A 16,239-nucleotide genomic window follows, 5' to 3' on the forward strand; every position below is an offset into this window, starting at 1 on the left:
GGAGGGGAAGGGAATTGAGAGGGGAGGGGAAGGGGATTGAGAGGGGAGGGAAGGGGTGGAGAGGGGAGGGGGTTGAGAGGAGAGGGGAGGGTTGAGAGGAAAGGGGTTTGGAGGAGAGGAGTTGGGAGTGGAAGGAGATGGGAGAGGTGTTGGGGGAGAGGAATGGGATGGGAGAGTCGTTGGGAGATCTGTTAGGAGGGGAGGGGACTCAATCTATCCATTTGTGTTGCCTATAAAGTGCCTATAAAGTCCTGGTAAAATAATAACACTGCGCCCTCTATGACCAGACTCTGCTTCATCAGACTTGCAGTGAGTCTGTATCTGATGTACTCACATTCTAACGTAGTTGACTCTGCTTGTACTCTCCCTCAAGGAATTGTACTCACACTGAGGACATTTTGGAAGCTACAGACTTAGTATGGTATTAGTGTGCAAGGTTTAGTAATAAGTACTGGTATGTATATATGGTGTACGGATACTGGTAGTCATACCAAGGGGTGCTCTTGCTGTTGTACTCCTACTACAACACTGTATGAATTGATAGCATATATATACTCATACTGTATACACATACAGGTATGTATGTATCTTCACCCCGTCCCAATTAACACCAGTAGTTCAGAGATTGATTCCTCAGAAGTTTGCTAGTTTTTGTGTGCTGCATGATGTTTTGATAAAGGAAGATGATATCTTGTTATGCTTGGCACCTTTGTCTGTCTGTCTGTCTGTCACCATGGCTCTTGGGGGAGGGAGAGGTCCAGCACACTCCTACAGTAGCAGAAGATAAAACTTGATGGCTGTAAGGACTTAGCACATGCATGCCTTTAAGACAACAATGGAGATTATAGGTCACAATGGTAAAGAATTAATAGAGCCTGATAAAAAGCAGTGTGAAAACATTTACAGTACGGTAGATTGTGTGGGCCACATATTCATTCTTGGTGGTAAAGCTGCTTCCCAGATCATTTGGTGTTAGGACCATACATCTAAGACAACCAAGGTTGTTATGTATTATTAAAGATTAGGGTGGAGGGAGGGGGGGGGGCAGGGATGAGGGAACTTTTGGAGAGTTGAAGAAGACCAACTGAGCTATGAAAATTCTGTCAAAAATTCAGTCAAAAAGATAAAATATTGGTAGCTGTTGTGTTAGATACTGCTATATTACAACATAAAAGATAATATGTACGAAGAAAACCTGCTTATTATCATCCATGTGTTGCAAAAATGGTTAATTGACAGTGACATCCTATTGTTTATACACTGTCATCATTCCTTTCAACTAATCATTAAGAAGGAACAAAAAACAAAAGAATAACATTGTTTACATGCATGCTACAAATTATTTCAACATTGTAACATGAATTATTTCTTAGAAAACAATTTCAAGTGTGCTATCAGACATTCTTTAGTGAGATTTTTTTTCAATATTTTAGTGATAAGTCGCTGCTATGCATACATAGCTGCTTCACCTCCTAGCATTCAAAGAATTCACAAGCCATTTAACTCTCGCCATGGTTTCTATTCGGGTGATAAACGGTTTGTTGCACGTCCCTTACGTTCTTAGAACCGAACCCAGCATGCATCTGGTTTTACATCGATTCCTATTTTGTTGTTTTTTTGTTTGTTTTGGGAGATGTCTCCTGCTGTTAGTAGAAAACAGTTCAAAGTTTGATCGTGTCGGTCGTAACCGTCAGAGGGAAAAGGGGATGTATGACATAGTTTAATCATCTAAATGTGTTTTGTTGAGACAAAGGGAATGTTCCTCCCCCATCCCATGCCAACCACCCCCCCTGGTGGTTTCATTAAAAAACATGTTTCTCTATTCTCGAAGACTTCATCTACACTGGGCAATTATTGTTGTGGTTTTCATTTTTCCAAAGTGAGAATTATCGAGGGGGGGGTGGATGCGGGGGGGGGGAAGAATGAGGCGTGATAAAAGAAAGTTTGATGTAATGCCCATATTTGGGGGGAGAAAGAAGAGTGAAAGCAGAAATTAAGTTTTCAAAGAAAATAAGATCTAATTTTAGATATCATCTATATCACATGATGAAAGCAGGTTTCACTTCAGACTGGTTGGAAGGACCTTACGCAACTTTCCATGAACGAACCATGTCCACTACAGCAAGGAGACTGTGTGGATGGTATTAGACTGAATGTAAAGCGGGGTGTGAAAGTTTTAATTTCTTGATGAATCAAATAATTTTATATGTCTTGTATAACAAGAAGTTTCATTAAAGTAGGTCAATGGTGAAACTTGTTCACAATTCAGAACTAGTACATAGTTTGCCAATATTCAGGTTTCGCTGGTTGAAAATAGTTACAATTTTACTTTATTGTACAGTCAACTTGTGCGATTGACCCGTTACGACCACGCTCAGTTATAAATAATCTTTTGACCCTAGGCATCGTGTTTGCATATAAAATACGAAATGAAATAACCTGCATCCTTGTTTTTAATAATTAGTATCCCGCTCTTTTTTTTAGTTGTTAAAGTAAGCAGTTAAATTTGAAAAGTAGTTAATCATTTTGTTAATTGAAAGGCTATGAAACTTACGATAGTTTCCTATCTAGATATATATATACAGTAATGACCAGTGTACAACTGGACATGTACTGTATACATATCAGTGCTGCATGAGTATACGTACCTCAAGTTTATATAGCCCAGTGCTGTAGGGAACATAAATTTTATGCAGGAATTTTCAAGGAGACACTATTTCAGTTTTCATCATGATGATGTTAAAACAGGGTCGGTCTATCCTACGTATCTTTCTTAATAAAGACTACAGTTGTTAAAATGACTGGCTGTAGTAAAGTTAGAATTCATTGCAGACTTTTGGCCTCTCAAGGTCTTATGTGAAGGTGTCAGTGTTCGTCCTATCATGTTGATACTGTATACTTCAGGCAGCCTACACATTGAAACAGCATGTAGGAGGTTATAAAGAGATGTTATTGCAGACAGATCAGAAACAAAAAGTAGCTGCTCTAGGCGCTTATCGAAACAAATCCAATCGCAATAAAATTAACAAGTAATGAAATGAGTCTGTAGGTAACTCTTTAAACGTAGAACGTTTAGTGCAAAATCAGATATGGTCTGGTAGCTGGTTCCACAGATAAGGAGCAGAGTAGGCAAAACATGGGTACCCCGTATGATTTATATTAAGCGTGGGTTGGGAAGAGAAAGGTAGGCCTTGGCAGAGGAACTTCAGGCAACCTACACATTGAAACAACATGTAGGATGCTATTTAGATTCTATTGCACAGATGTTTGTCATTGAGAGTCAGTAATGTTATGGTGTCAGGGTTCATCCTATCATGTTGATACTACATACAAAGTTCAACCTATACATTGAAACAACATGTAGGACGCTATTTAGATTCTATATTTCAGAGTTTTGTCCTTGAGAGTCATTAAAGTTATATGGTGTCAGGGATCATCCTATCATGTTGATACTGCATACAAAGTGCAACTTATACATAAAAACAATATGACGGAGGCTATTTAGATTTTATTGCAGACATTTTTCCTTGAGAGTCGTTAAAGTTATATGGTGTCAGGGATCATCCTATCATGTTGATACTTCATACAACGTGCAGCTTACACATTGAAACAACATGTAGGAGGCTATTCAGATTCTGTTCCAGACTTTTGTTGTTGAGTGTCATTAATGTTATATGTGTCAGGGATCATCCTATCATGTTGATACTACATACAAAGTGCAGCCTACACATTGCATGAACATACAGTAACTATAATTCAGGGTTTTAAGTGCAGGCCTTTGGCCTTATCATTATTGTTTTGAATGTTCTTTCAGCTGTTTGTCCTACCGTACTGGTTCTATGTAAATGAGGCCTTCACTATATAATGAAGTTTGTACTGGCTAGCCTACTGGTAATTTAGACATCACTGGGCATACTTATTGTTCCTGTCATCATACCAGTGAGTGTATATTTTAGCATAAAAGATATTGCATTTTACTGCATTTAATAAAGCCGACAGAACGTTTAAAAGTAATTTTCCAGCGATAAACGTTTGGCATCTTGACGGTAAATAAGTTATGCTTTTGGCTAAAAGATATTAACTTGTACATTACAGTTCAAATATTTGTTATCCAAATTCAAAGGTATTCAAATATGAGATTAAGTAAGTGAGACTTGATATGTCAGTTGTGATATTCAATGCAGAGACTTGCATCTTAATTTCATCACCATAATTGTCACAAAGAAGCAAGTATTTGAAATTTTCAATCAAGCACAGAGACTTCTTTTACATTTTCAATCAAGCATCTAGATTCCTTTCAAGTTCACCGATGCATTCCGGTGATATTTGGATTTTCACCGAGTTATCAACCAATCGGTTCGACTTTGTTTGTATAATTCTTGGGAGTGAAATTAGTGCTTTTCTTCTGCATCAATATAATGTCCTGTACACTATTATACAGATTCTGGAGCGACCGTGGATCAGATTAGCCAGGCTGAATTTGATATTAATGAGACTAGTTTTATCCGGCAAAATTGATCATAAAAATAGGTGATGGGGATGGTGGCATTTTGAAATTTCAAGGCTCACTAAATATCTTGTCTCTTCGAGCGAGCAAAGGATTGTTTGATGTAGGATTTCATACAAACTATGGGAAGTGTAATTAGTTTTGGGGTAGCTTGGCAAGCACTGATCATTGAGGGAGGGATGGGAAAATTTAATGATAAAATGAATCTCATATTCTTTAGAGCTCTTCAATAATTTCTATTGTTTGTCTCTTAAGTTGTTTTTTTTTCTTCAAAATTTGAGATTTTTTAGAGACTACTTTTGTGTGTACCCATTTCTGTTATGTCGCTGTATGAATGGGTAAACTTCAACCTTTGAACTCTTCAGCAGTGTATCACTTTTGCTTTCACATTTTCACTGCCCAATCACTCTTATTATAACAGGATGGATTCAGCCAATTGCATTCAGGTCATTTTCAAAACGTGTACTTGTGAATTAATTTGCAGCTTTCAAAACAGGAAAGTACTTATCATAGCCTACTCAAGATGACCTGGCCCGACCTTGACAACAATTGTATGAGATCCTCTCTATTGTGCTTGTTTTATCATTGTTTAATAACCTGATATCATAAAGTATATGATTAATTAGTGCTCAGCTCATACACTGTACAAGTATTCATATGCAGCTGTGTACCTCCAGTTACATCCACTCAGACAGCTTAAACAACTACTGTACGTTTAAAAGTATTCTTACGGTACAAGATTTCAGGATTAAATCCTGTTGAAAAAGTGTCAAAATGATTGGTTTGGGGAATAATTCGTCCGGTAAAGCACACTCAAAATGTTACAAAAAGATCAACCGAGTTACTGTAACTTAAGGCGAAAATAATGAGAAAAATCGTTGAACTTGTATTCTCTACCTACAAAAATATTTGTCACATATTTAAATTCCGACGACGACAACAGAGAATAAAGAAGAAATACCCTTGGCAATATTTTTATTTTACATTTAAGTTAATTTTTAATTTTTTTAATTTTTAATTTTTAATTTTTTTTTCTTTCTATACAGTAAGACTATAGGAGACTTCCTTTCCCATTGTACACAATTGGCGATAAAACAAATAAATGAATAACATGACCAGAGATTGCAAAGGTATTGCTTCTTTGTTCTCTGCTGTTTGTCGGAACAATTTAAATATGTGACAAATATTTTTTTAGGTAGAGAATGCAAACTACATGTATGTATTCTACTACCAGTGTGTCATCCCTGAGGAGCAGCAGCAGCAGTAGTAGTAGTAGTAGTCCTAGCATTAGTCATCAATTGTTTTAGTCTCTGGAGATCTTGATGTCTGACAGTTCTTGCAGAGTATCATTGAAGCATCCCTAGACATACAGCGGTATATCAGCTGCACCCCATCTTCAAGTGTGGTTATTATTCCCCATGCTATGTTCTAGCTATGTGACGTTAAATGAGTTATGACTAAGTATGATTATGGCCGGGTATGTAAATTCTTTATCAGGGGGGTATATGAATTCGAGCCCCCCCCCCTGTTGGTACAGTACAGTAAGTTAGAGTTATTTCTTGAGGTTGGGTTAGACTCTAGAGGTACAGAGAGGGTCAGCGACCTGTGTGAGGTAAGTAGCGGTGATATGATAGGCTGGGGCTATCGTTAGTGTTTATTATTTTGAGTAGGTTTAAATGAATGAAAACATGGGTTTAACTTGTCCAATGTAGCAGAGGGAAGGAATTTTGGGAGAGGTGTGGAGGAGGGTGGAGGGGGGGGGGGGAGAGGAATATGTTTGTGTCATATATTTAATTATTTCTACTGAGCTTCTGCTGGAATCTTGGTTATCTGTTGATAGTAGTAGTGTGTGTTCCCTAACACGTTAGTGTACATACATCACTGTATAGAGCACTGTAGAATTAGACCAATTGCACAACATTACCCCTCCATGGCGTACCCTCTGAAATATAGAATAGGTTTTGAAAGCCCGAGCTGCCACTTTTGTGAAAGGTGCATATAGTATATATGTAATAATAATGATAATAATGGACATTTATAATGCGCCGGTATCCATCAAAAAAGACTTTCATGGCGCAGTGACACAAACACTGCGATAGCAAAGCAAAAACAGTAAACATAGTACAAGACAAAAATGCAAAGCAAAAACAGTAAACATAGTACAAGACAAAAATGCAAGCAGAAATTGGGCAACATTGAACAATTAATTAAACAGTTTTCATCAGATGAGTCTTGAGAGAGCGTTGAAAAGAAGCAAGAGATGGACTGTGTTTTACATGTTCTGGAAGGAGCTGTTCCGCAGAGATTGTACTTAGTTGCTGCATGAGTCATCTTGATTCTATGCTGTTAGGGAAGCATTAAAGACAGATCTGTGCAATATTAGTCTTCTTCAATACCATCGAAAGATGGAAGGTCGCCATCAACCCCAATTGCAATGCATCATCCCTTAATTTGAGTCAGAAATATTTTGCGCATCGATTCGCACAGTCAGTTGGTTCGATACTCCGGGCTAGGAATATTTGAAAATCTGAAAGGTGCTGGCAAAGGAAAGTACGGTCTGATAAACTTGATACAGGTTATTAGTAGGCTGTAGCCTAGCTATGCTTGACGGAGTGTGAAATAGTATCAAAGGTACACACACACAGGCAAGCACGCTATCACTGGTTATTGTGTATACAGTTCGGTGAATGAACTTTTGGTTTCTTTATCATCAATTTATTGGAGACGCGATCCTGATTAGTTTTGACAGTTCCAAGCAACTCTTGTTTCCTTCTGGAGCTAAGCCTTTCACTTTAGACATGATGTCAATTTCAAGTATTGAGAAATTTGTTAAACTCATGGGACAAGTATTGCACACTTGTCACTTGTACATATTGTGACACAGTTTCTGAAAGTTACAAAAGCTGTACAGGTAATGCAATTTTGCATCTTGAAAATGGGGAACGATATTTGTACATAATGTATTTGGCACAGTGTATATAATTCCAACCTGCTACTCTGTACTACTGTATGTAGTGTGCCTGTCAAAAAAAAAAGAGAAAAAAAGTAGTTCCTCATTTCCTATTGTGTGGACTGTTTTGACAGTTGCTATGGCTGGAAACTTCCTCATTTATTTGATCCCATTTCAACAGAAACTGACTACCTACAATATGGCTGTTATTAGTTGATATGGTATATAACTGAAAAGGTTAACCTACAGTATGGCTGATATTAGTTGATATGGTATTAAAAGGGTCAGTGTGTTAGGCATGCTCAAACAAATGTTAGAAAATTATTAAAAGGTTTGTTTTCTTTGGGGGGGGGGGGAAGGGGAGGAGGGGTTGCAAATTTGGTACTTATATTGGAATTTGTACTTCTATTGGAATTTGTACTTTTGGAAATTGTTTTCAAATTGTTTGAGTATGAATTTGTTGAGGATGGGATGGATGGCAGAGAGTTAAAAATGGTTTTACGTTCCTTGTTAGTACATGGCAGCAACAACAGTATCTAGCTTTAATTTCTCTCGAGCATGCAATGTCAAGTACAAAAGTGCTAAGCTGTTGTTTTAATCAGTATAAGTTATTTCACCACCTGGTTGGAGTCTACTTCCCTGTGCGTATCAGCCCAACGGTCTTTACATGCGTCCAGAAGAACTAGTCAGCTTTGCTTTGTCTCTGTTGTCTATCTCACCTCTTTAGATGGATTAGGTCGACAGAACCAAAAAAAAAAAAAAAAAAAAAAAAAAAAAATAAGCGGAAAAAAGAAGCATGGTTTTTAGCTTAACCAAAAAGTTGTTATTTTATTTTTAAGATGACTTTCTCCAGGAGGATTTAAAAAAAAAAAAAAATTTTTTTTAGATGAACTGTCAGTCACAACCCTTGCTGAGCAAATACCCATCGTCTACCCCACTACCCCATAGGCATGTGGCAAATGATGTCGGTGGTACCCTCTGTGTCCCCCTTAATTATCTTTGAAAGGCTAGAAAAGTATGACTGCCACAGATCTGATGACTGAACCCTGTTTGTTCATATCCTTTTTGTGTGTAGTGGGTTATAATACAGTACAAGCACGAATGAGTTTTTCATTTTTTTTGGTTTAAATGTCATTTTTAGACTTGATGAAGTGTTCAGTATTTGAGTGTGAGTTAAAGAAGTTACATTAAATGTGCGGGATATTGCCCCATGAATCGAATATGATGAAGTTCTAAGCATAGCTATCGGGGGAAGTTGTTCACATCTATAGACTAAATAATGGTTGTTGGGTTTGTGTCTCTCCTGGCTGGGATGAGGTGAAATGTGGGGTGGGGGGTAGGGGGATGGGGGATGGAGGAGTTGTTTCATGACAGTTATCTCTATCACATAGAGCGATAATAATGGGTGGATTAACATCACTCCTCACTCTCACCTGTCTCCCGTACCTACACACTCACCTAATCTACCGTAGTCTATCAACTGGTAACATTCTTGCACCACCGCCCCCCCGCCCCCAGTGACCCCCTTCCAAGGGCACTGACAATGGTTGTGTGTGTGTCACCTGACTGAATCACACTGATGGTTAGCACATGTATCCTCTTGGAATAAAATGCAGAGGGACTTACCTTTCAGTCCTCCAAAAAGGTCTCTCTTCAAGAGCCGAGGACAACAGCATACAGACAGTTGACATTTATTTATATAAGGATAAATGAATTAATGACCCAATGTTAAGGACAATGCAAATACTGCTTCTATAGACAAATGGATACCAGATGACAGACATTAAGTGGTTTTGTTATTGGTTTCATTCGGTTGAAAGATCGGTCTGTTGTGACAGGAAGAATAGTTGTCGGGAACACTTCCCTTACTGAAGAGTGAAGACCTTAGAGATGCAAAGGGGAAAATTTGGAGCTCTCTAACATTTTAACAGTTCCTTTCTTGCTTGGTTTGGGATGTTTATACTTTGATACTAATATTGTGCGATGCTAAGTAGCTGTATTTCACCATCACTGAAGAGTGGAAGGAAAAAATAAAAATTAAAAAAAAGTCAGGAAAAGGAGAAGAAGAAGAAGACCCACCCCTTCTTGAAATTTTATTACTTGTTGTGTTCATGTAATTTATAATCATGCACTTACTCTTACCTTGATCATATGCATTATGCATTATCTTCTATGAATTATGCATAACCGGGCATCACCATGAATATGCATAGCATGGACAAAGTCTTAAACAGGGGGAGTGGCTGCCATGTAGGTCCCTCCTTTTCATAATTTCTGATCACAAATTTCATCAGGAAGGACGTGCAAAAATTGATTGGTTCTTTTCTTGTTAATTTTTAACGATAGTTTTACCCCATAAAAGTACAGTACAGTAAGTACTCTCAGAAATTCCCATTTAAAAAAAAGAAAAAAGAAGCCACTTGAAGATGTCCACTATTCTCTCTGGTATACCGAATTTCGTAAACGAACTTCGACTCCCCCATCCACCCCCCCTTCTCCCTCACACCTCCATTAACAAATTGCCTATTCCTTCATATCACAGAGGAGATTTTTGGACCCCCCTATCCCATTTCCAACTTGCCTCCTCCTCCTCCAAATACTGCTCTTTAACCTATTCCTCTCACAGGGAAAAGAACTCTCTATGGGAGTTGTACTATAGTAAAATAAAAATATTTTCTTATTACGTACTCACTTTTGATGTCCTGTTTATAAATATTTATATTTATGCTGGAAATAAATAAATGAAAAAAAAAATGAAAAAAAGTATCTATGTATTATTCTTACTTTAATTCCCCCCCCCCCCCCCTCCCGGACTTAAAAATATCTTTCAGCAGTTTTACATGTGCATTAAAACGTTACTAAATGTTATTTTTGTCTCTTTGCTTTCATTCACAGGCAGTACCAGACGATGACATCAACACAGGGGGCGACTTTTATTTGGAGGATGAGATGGAGGAGGATGGTAGTGGTGGGTATTACAGCGATGACGAAGATTCAGATTGGATATCCTCCTTCTCCTCATATAATTCAGAGCCAGGATCTGGGGATGACAATGTAGGTGAGTGACCTTTGACCTTAGGACATCTAAAACTATGTACAAGTATAATCAGGGATGATATTAAATTCGAGAAAGAACCGCCGAGAAACCTCCATTTTTGAAACCAGATATTTATTCTCGAGTGACACTCCAACAACAGGTATATTACAGGAGAAATGTGATAATAATATAATGATAGAATTCAGCAACAAGGTGAATATCAAAAGATATCTAGATGGGGGAACCAGATGAAGAAATTTGAAAAGGATCACATTGTCCAGGTCTAGAAATTCACTGTCAGATACTTTGGTTTTGTAGAAAAGATGAGAAGGGGGGGTGGGGGGGGGTGGATCCTTCGTGGCCAGTATTGATCGGGTCATTAAGGGTGTCCGGTGATAAAAAGATTACCAGTTCACGCTACACACAACAGAGAGAGAGTCCTGAAATGTAGTCTACCAGAACGTTAAATCAGCTAGCCCTCTATCTTGAATATTATTAAAATCCAGGAAATTTGTTTGCAATATTCATCACTCCTGGAGCAATTTTTGACTTACCAGACTTAAGAGTAATTCACAGATTTCAGAGGGGAGAGGTCTCAATTGTGGAGCCTCACCAAATTGTGGCAAGTTCAACCGATTTATGTAACATTTCAAAGATGTGAACAAGTGAACCACCACTGAAAGCAATCTTGACAACTATTACGAAATATAATTTTTTTTTTGTATTTTCCCTCCTCTCCCTTTTGTTTGCAGATATTGTACTTGGTTCTTTGCATTTAAATAAGGAGTTCATCCCTGAATACTACGATCCGGATACTCTTGCATACCAGCAGCTGAAACAAACTTTTAATTTAGCTGTGAGTATAATTAACCAAGCTCATTAACAGGCCTCCTCCTCCCACCCACATAGAAATGTCAATATGGGCAGATCATCTGTTAAATCAATTTTTTCTCTGGGAGAGTCAACTTTTGAACTTCCCATTTTGCATCAATTTTGCATATCATATAGTCAGGGCTAGTAGCTCGGCCACGTTTGAGTTTAGGGTGAATTTTACATAGACAGATTGTAGGTGTGCAAATCGATAATCGATATTTTCCAAAGCACCAAATATACCCCATGAAGATACTGCAACAATTTCCTCGCCGCTAGCTGCCAACGCTGAGCGAAGAGAAGATCGGAACATTATCGGCCTTTTGTAATCTTTTTTCTTTTGGGCAAACCCTGTACTTTTATCGTTATTCCCGGAACGAAATGCGGAAAAGTACAAACTAGTTGGCAGTACTGTGTGTCCCATATGAAGGTTGCTGCTCATGTGTTTTTCGGGAATTTTTCACCCACTTCCGTGCCCATCCGGCAAATTGGAAATTCGTACCGGTCAGGCAATGGGGGTCCAAGTTGTTCCTGACCGCCGCTGACCGGCGTAGCTAGGCTGCCGCTTATAGTGCTCTCACTGTAAGCCAAAGTCAGCTATCGTATCAGTGGCACATGATGAGAGAACATGGAAAAGAACGCAGATTGTTGACGTTTTCAGTCCAGTTTTAGTAAAGTAAAAGTAAAGTAAAATTTATTGATATCAATCATAAAATGAAGATATAATAAAATGGATTCCGCAGCTTAAAAATATGCAAAATATATATACAAAAATATGATAAAAATATCATCTAGTTATATGACAGTTCAAAAGCTGTTTTTGTACGTTTTCGTGCAAAGATCAGCTCTTGTACTTTTTAGATGTATACCTAACACATGTTCGTAGAGCATCAAATTTGCCTGCTTTATAGGATTTCACAACTTTAGCCAAGTTTGCTCAAATAAATTGCAATTTTAAGTGCTTAAAAGAAAAAAAAAAAGAAACTAAAATAAAAAATAAAAGACAAAATAAAAATAAAAGAAAAGAAAAAAAGAAAAGAAAAGAAAAGAAAAAAAAATTGCTATTTTAAGTGCAAATGAATTGCAAATAAATTGCAAAATAAATTGCAAATTTTGCAAATATTGCAAAAATTGCAAAAGTTGCAAAAATTGCAAAAATTGCAAATAAATTGCAAATAAATTGCAAATAAATTGCAATTTTAAGTGCCTAAAAAAAAATAAATAAATAAAAGAAAAAAATAAAAGAAAAAAGAAAAAGAAAAGAAAAGAAAAAAAAGAAAAAAGAAAAAAAAAACAGTACCCATTTCTCTGCATTGTTTGCTCTATTTCATCTGATGTTTGTGTTATATACATAACTACTTACAGGAAAAAAAAATGGGTTCTGCTTTCTACTGTTAATCAGTGAAATCCATCTGCATTTTACCACTGAATATGTAGCCCTGAAATAGCCACTAAATAGCCTGAATAGCCATGAAATAGCCACTAAATAGCCTGATGATTGAAAAGGTTCGAGTGGTCTAGAATTCAGCAGGCCTGGTGTCTGGTTCAATCCCAAACAGTGAATTATAACCAAAATTTCTGTGATCACAGCCCTCCCCAATGGTTGCTCTAAGGTCAATGGTGATATTCCCTGTGAGAAGTGGCATGTGGGGGGGGGGGGGGTGAGAGGGGGTTGGATTGCTTGACATTTTCCTCATCATTTCCTGGGGGTGTCCTGGGATGGAGGAACAGTGACGGTACCAAATGATGTAGAGTTATGTCTGTAGATCTGGTGCCCGATGTACTAAAGTGCATTTAACATGCAGTTGTTTCAAGTTTGTGATGGATTTTGTTGTATTGGTCCTAGGAAGGTCCAATTTCGGTTTCGACAGTTCTTTTGTGTTTGCCTCGCAGAGTTAATCTACAAATTAATGAATGCAGTTGGCCTCTGGCACCCTACCAGCAGGTTCAGTCTGTGTTGACTTAACATTTTGATGGGGTAGTCTGTTTCCTGGTAGGTTACGCCGAGGTCATGTTTTGTTGACCTGCTTTGTGGTACTTGTCACTTCCGATCAAAAATTGCTTCCAATCGGATGACGGGTCTTGGTTACACTTTTTGAAACTATCTTGACGGTTTCGTTTAAAATTGAGCCAGTCAAGCAAATAGAAGACCAAATGATGTAACGATAGATATTTTGACCTGTATTTGGAAGAAAGTTCTTTCTCTTTTGTGTCACAGAGTTATAATGCAATCGTGTTGGTTGTCGAGGCATTTCTGAATTATCCATATTGATATTTTTTTGATATTTAACAGGTCTCTTGCCAATGAGACACAGTGGATAGAGCAGCAAGTAATTCCCCCCCCCCCCCCAAAAAAAAATATTTGGTTGCATTTAAAGCAACTGGTTGTGCTTTGATTCGAATTCTTCTTTTAACCAAACCTGGTCACCTTCATCAAATGATAAAAGAGGATTTTCATCAAAGTAAGACTAATGTCCTACAGATTGTTGTTATTGAATAACTTACCGAATGGATCATTTGATTGTCAACCTTTTTTTCCTGCCCGCATGACTTTCCATGCATATTAATTTTAATGGGAAAAGGAGCACGGAATGCACGAATGTCCCATTTTTGGGATGACTCACGCACATGTCATCTACACAAATGTTCACACGAGACACGTAACTTAGATCTATCTTAAACCAACATCTTCATCAACGTCAACGTCCCACTCTCTCCGCAAAAAACCTCTCAAATGTTTGATTGTTATTCACTGAGCTCTTACGCTTCACTTCGGAAGATATTAAAACATTTTTTTGTCTACGTTGATGTGCAAGTCTGTGTTTGGAAATCCCAGCGGCCTCTTTAGCAATCTTCTGAAGTAAAATTGGTATTTTCTGTTGATTTCACAACATGTGCTATACGTGTACAGTATATGTGTGTCAGTGTTTGCGTGTCCTCTGTCATATACATGTGCAGTTGCTTCAGTGTGTTGCATTGAAGGAATAATTAGGTCTTACTGATCGTACAGTATAGGTGACGATACATTATAATGTAAACTTTGCCTGAGTAAAGACTATCATGTGTGTAACTTGATTATTTTACATCTATATGGTAGAATTGCTTCGTTTAGTGCTTACGTACCTCAGATCTATTCTATATAGGTTATTGACAGGAAACGTCCCTGGGTATAGCCAGTCCTTGTCTTGAATACATGGATTTGTTATTTTTTTTTTTTACTTCTCTGCCTACAGTTGATGGATACATTTGAATCCAGTCCACTTCGTGACAGCTATCGGTCAGCCAGTGTTATGAATTTCAGGTAAAAACAAAAAAATTCCCTTTTTTCCCCTTTCATTTTGAAATTTGTTTGTCTGGGTTTCTGTTGCTAGGACACACATTATCAAATTTTGATGGGGAATAACTTTTTGACACCTCATTCAACGTACGGAGACTGCAGTAGGTTTACAGAAGTAGGAAGGGCATAGACCGGGGTGGGGGGGGGCGGGGGTGGTCCGGTCCTTTGGGCGCACAGTGTTAAAAGGTTACCAGTTCATTCTAGGCACGGTAGAAGGAGGTGCTGAGGTTGTGGGGAGACAGGTAATCTGGTCACTTGTAAATATCCAAACCAGTAAGTTTTGGAATTTCCAGGTCATTGATGGGTTCCTTTTCCTTTCAAAGTACAATAGATGGGATGTTACAGGTGTAGGGTTGATAAGGCAATAGTCAACGTCGGTTCTCCTGTCGAACAGATGCATGGAGAGCCGAAATATGTGAAGACTATACAGCAGACAGTGTTAATGTTACTGGGAAGAGTTGAAATCTATAAGCTACTGGTAGCTTGCCTTGATCGTTCAGTAATTTAGCGATCTTATATCAGGCTCCGGTCATGGAGCGAGGTAACCATGCATAATTACGTAACAAACCTGCGCCCACATATCGACCCTCACAACGTCAGAAGGGGAAATCGGACCAAGAACGGGCGGATAGTTTATCCGGTGTCAGAACCCAAAATGCTTAGATGCAAAATGCTATATATGGGAACTGGGCAAAATTTACTATGCGGGTGCAAACGTGTATGTAGCAGGCGTTTGTACACAGAAACCAATTTAGTATAAATTTAATATATGAGACATACTTGAGAGCCTTGAAAATTGCTACACAAAACCTTGGAACATGAAACTGATGCCAGAAGGACAAACCTACTGCAGTCTCCGTAAACAGGGTTCACCTACTGCAGTCTCCGTAAACAGGGTCAACCTACTGCAGTCTCCGTAAACAGGGTCAACCTATTGCAGTCTCTGTAAAATACCAGCTTATTCATATAGAAGTCTCTTCAACTCCAACGTCTTCTTGCTTTTACCCCTTCTCAAGAAAAGCGTTCCTTCTGTAGAGCTGTACAAGGCATTTTCAATGCAATTCAATTTCTTTATTCCAATTTAAATTATAAATAAATAGGACACATAATAATGATACACAAAAGACGTAAAATGTACAATCATGAAAGCATGAACAAATAAGAAATAAGATGGAGGATAAGAAGGTTGAAAGATTAAAAGGATTATTACAGAGATTCTAAGAACCCATTTTGAATATAAATGGCTGCTCTGTAGAAGAATAAGTTGGCAAGATAGTAGGATTTCGTAGATTGTACTTGTTGGTTCTTTTGCACAGAGAGATCAACTCGGAGTGAAGTGGGTGATCTTTAGAACTGTGTATATTCTTAGCTAGTCTCATGAAGTCATTTCTAGCAGCAGTGTTTACTTAACCAACCAGGCTTTCATAGTCGAGATAAAAATATATTTTACATTCTAAGGCTCCATGTCATAGAGAATAGCTGCAACAGCTGCTGAAAAATCCCACAAACAGCTAAAGTTATGTGGGTCTCTCACTTTG

The 16,239-nt window shown here is 38.0% G+C and overlaps 1 protein-coding gene across 1 annotated transcript in view; it reads left to right on the plus strand.

Moving 5' to 3' along the window:
• LOC139954609 (uncharacterized) overlaps window positions 1-16,239 on the plus strand; it is a 68,821-nt gene that overhangs the window by 39,516 nt on the left and 13,066 nt on the right. The window contains exons 2-4 of the mRNA XM_071954509.1: window positions 10,353-10,515; window positions 11,247-11,350; window positions 14,598-14,665. Of these exons, the coding sequence (XP_071810610.1) occupies window positions 10,353-10,515; window positions 11,247-11,350; window positions 14,598-14,665 (335 nt within the window). The remainder of the gene's footprint in view (window positions 1-10,352; window positions 10,516-11,246; window positions 11,351-14,597; window positions 14,666-16,239) is intronic.

Source organism: Apostichopus japonicus, chromosome 17, assembly GCF_037975245.1.
Source record: "Apostichopus japonicus isolate 1M-3 chromosome 17, ASM3797524v1, whole genome shotgun sequence".
NCBI lineage: Eukaryota > Metazoa > Echinodermata > Holothuroidea > Aspidochirotida > Stichopodidae > Apostichopus > Apostichopus japonicus.